Here is a 2,856-nt window from a genome sequence, read left to right as displayed (position 1 = left end):
AGAGAGAGAGAGAGAGAGAGAGAGAGAGAGAGCAGCTGCATCAGGGACAAGGTAACCTGCAGGGGGACTCTCATGTCCTGCAGTATCCGAGGAGCACACTCTCAGCTCGGCGTCGTTGCTCTCATCTCCTGCCGTCTACCTTTCCTGTTTCCCCGCAGCTCCGGGTCGGTCAGTCGGTCGGACTTGGCCGGAGAAGCAGCGCTATGGCTCGGGAGAACGGAGACACCGGCAGAGGAGAGACGTGGAAGAAACAGGAGGACGACATCAAGAAGATTTTTGATTTTAAAGAAGTCCTCGGCACGTGAGTAGACTAACTTCAGTCATATGATATTTCAGTTATGTATGAAAGGAGTGTGAATGTTGCAGTATTATATGTGTGTCTTCTTCTACACACACTGTTGTAATAACAGGCAGTGTGTGTATAATACTGTTCCAGAAATTACATGACTGGTTTTCCACAATAATGACATATATTTAAAACCTCTATTTCAACCATTTATCACATTTAACCTTAAAAATGTAATCACCATTTATACATTTTTGAGATTTAAAACAGTTCTGTTTGAGCTCACTATTTAAACAGTAGCCTATTATGTCAGCCATTTATTTTAACTAGTTTTCACACTTTCGCTGACTCTTATCTAACAAATGGTAATTTCCCCATATATGCTTATCATATTTATATAAAAAACCTTTATATATTCCTGTTGGTTGTTGTGAGTAGTTTATTTTACAATGCCAGTGTGATCTGAATGGAGTGTGTGCAAGGGCTTGTACGATGAAGTGAGCTCGGGGTAATACAGGGTTTTATGTTTATGGCACATTGTGTAATATTCCTAGAGGGGATGTTCCTGTTGATGACAGCAGGGAATTCAGTCTGTCATCAGCAGTAACAGTGTCACCATTACACTCAACCCCTCTTCCTCTTTCACCTATCAGTCTCCAGCTCCATGTTAGGAAATGTCTCCTCTTCCTCTTCCTTCCTCCTACTCATTGAAAACTGCGACAGTCCCGCAAATCTCCGACAGCTCGTCCCAGAGAGCCTCTGTTGGTCCTGCTGTGGGGAAAAGGGGGGGTGGGGGGACACAGACACAGATTGGGATTAGCTGTGAAAAGGATTAGGAAAGTTCCCCTGAATAGAAAGAAGTTGAATCACGTTACGTAATGACTGAATGAGGACAGAGGAACTTCAATTCACCTGAAATCCACACACACACAAACATTAGAAAGTGGGATTACTTTTAAAGTGTGTAGTGTTCATGACACTTTACAGTATCACAGCTCATCAGTGAGGCACATATGAGACGGAGCAGGTGTGTGTGGTCTCCCCCAGGTCGGCAGTCATCAGTGCATCAGCTCTCTACTCGATTTTGGGCAGGGTATGGAGCATGTGGTGCTGGGGTTTCTCTGTCGGGCTGCTGATGCTGTGCTCCTGGGGTCGTGACCTTGTGGGTTACGTTGTGTAGGATGGTGTGGGCTGCCAAAACACTTGTATATGATATTGGTTTTTAACATTCAAAGATAAAACAGCTGTGTTGACAATAGTATGTAACCTAAACTCTAGAAAATAAGCTTAATATAACTGATGGATGTCATCAACAATTTAAAATACTACTAATCTACTGCAATTTACACGTGTCATCTCATTTATTAAAACCTTAAAATCTCTCTAATAAAGCCTAAACATTTTCAAAATATTTCAAATTCAAAGATTCAAAAGTTTTAATGTCATATGCACATGCTACAATGTGAAAATGGCAATGAAAATCTTATGACCTGAGCTCCTCCAACGATGCAACATATATAATAAAATACAAATATATAAAACATACTACTGCTAAATACTTCTGACATTAATAATAAAAGTTACAATAATAATAAGAGAAGAATAACTTTCACAAACAATCATTGCCACATTCTCTCGCACACACACACACACACACACACTTTCATACACCCTCTCACATACACTCTCTCACACACACACACACACTGTCTCCCTCACAGTCAGGATGCAGACTGGTCCAGGACTCAATGATCCGAGTCCTCCATGTTGCAGCCACACATTAACCAGAGGCTGCAGACAGATCTTTGAACCTGATGCATCAGCGGATTAGAGCGATTGTGTGTGTGTGGTTGTAGGGTGGAGATGGGGAGGTGATTAGTGATCAGCATAAGAGCAGCTGGTGGCTGTGACTCTGGAACAGGTGAGTCTTTATCAGCGGATGAGGAAGCAGAGTAGGGGGTGAAAGCAGCAGCCTGGCCAGCCAAAAAACATTGTCAGCGAAAACAGTGAAACTAACAGAAATACACATCTGAATGTGTGCATTCAGCAGCAGCAGTGGTGTGTTCAGGTGCAGCGGCACGTGTTGGAACACTGAAGACCGGTCCGAGTTTTACTGCAGTGTGAAATGTTCTCTGCGTCAGCATTTCTGAGCTTTATCTGGACTGACAGGACGTGATGTCACAGATCTGACACTGACCCATCCGGTTTCGTCTACTCATTGAATCACCCTGCATACACTGGCTACTGTTGTGTGTGTGTGGGTAAGTTTGTGAGTGTGTGTGTGCATCTAAACACATCCTCTGTTATGGGTCCGGATACTCTTCCTCAGTGTGTGCCATATCTTTTGTGCCCCCATCTACTTAGTGTGTGTGTCTGTGTGTCTGTGTGTGTGTGTGTGTGTGTGTGTGTGTGTGTGTGTGTGTGTGTGTGTGTGTGTGTGTGTGTGTGTGTGTGTGTGTGTGTGTGTGTGTGTGTCGTCGTCGTCGTTGTTAGTAGTAGTACGTTACGTTAACGTTAACGTTAGTAAGTAGTAGTACGTACGTAACGTTAACGTTAACGTTAACGTTACG

The 2,856-nt window shown here is 43.2% G+C and overlaps 1 protein-coding gene across 2 annotated transcripts in view; it reads left to right on the top strand.

Moving 5' to 3' along the window:
- Positions 1-2,856, top strand: part of LOC104955334 (calcium/calmodulin-dependent protein kinase type 1D-like) — an 18,289-nt gene that overhangs the window by 6,892 nt on the left and 8,541 nt on the right. The window contains exon 2 of one of the 2 annotated variants that reach the window (XM_010782651.1): positions 159-301. In XM_010782651.1, the coding sequence (XP_010780953.1) occupies positions 204-301 (98 nt within the window). In that variant the 5' untranslated portion in view covers positions 159-203. Of the gene's footprint in view, positions 1-34; positions 302-2,856 lie in introns of those variants that run through there. The other variant, XM_010782650.1, reaches the window with a different exon arrangement.

This window comes from Notothenia coriiceps, unplaced genomic scaffold (genome assembly GCF_000735185.1).
Source record: "Notothenia coriiceps isolate Sejong01 unplaced genomic scaffold, NC01 NC01_scaffold00024667, whole genome shotgun sequence".
Lineage (NCBI taxonomy): Eukaryota > Metazoa > Chordata > Actinopteri > Perciformes > Nototheniidae > Notothenia > Notothenia coriiceps.
Note: the sequence above shows the minus strand (reverse complement) of the source record. Positions and strands in the feature narration are given on the sequence as shown.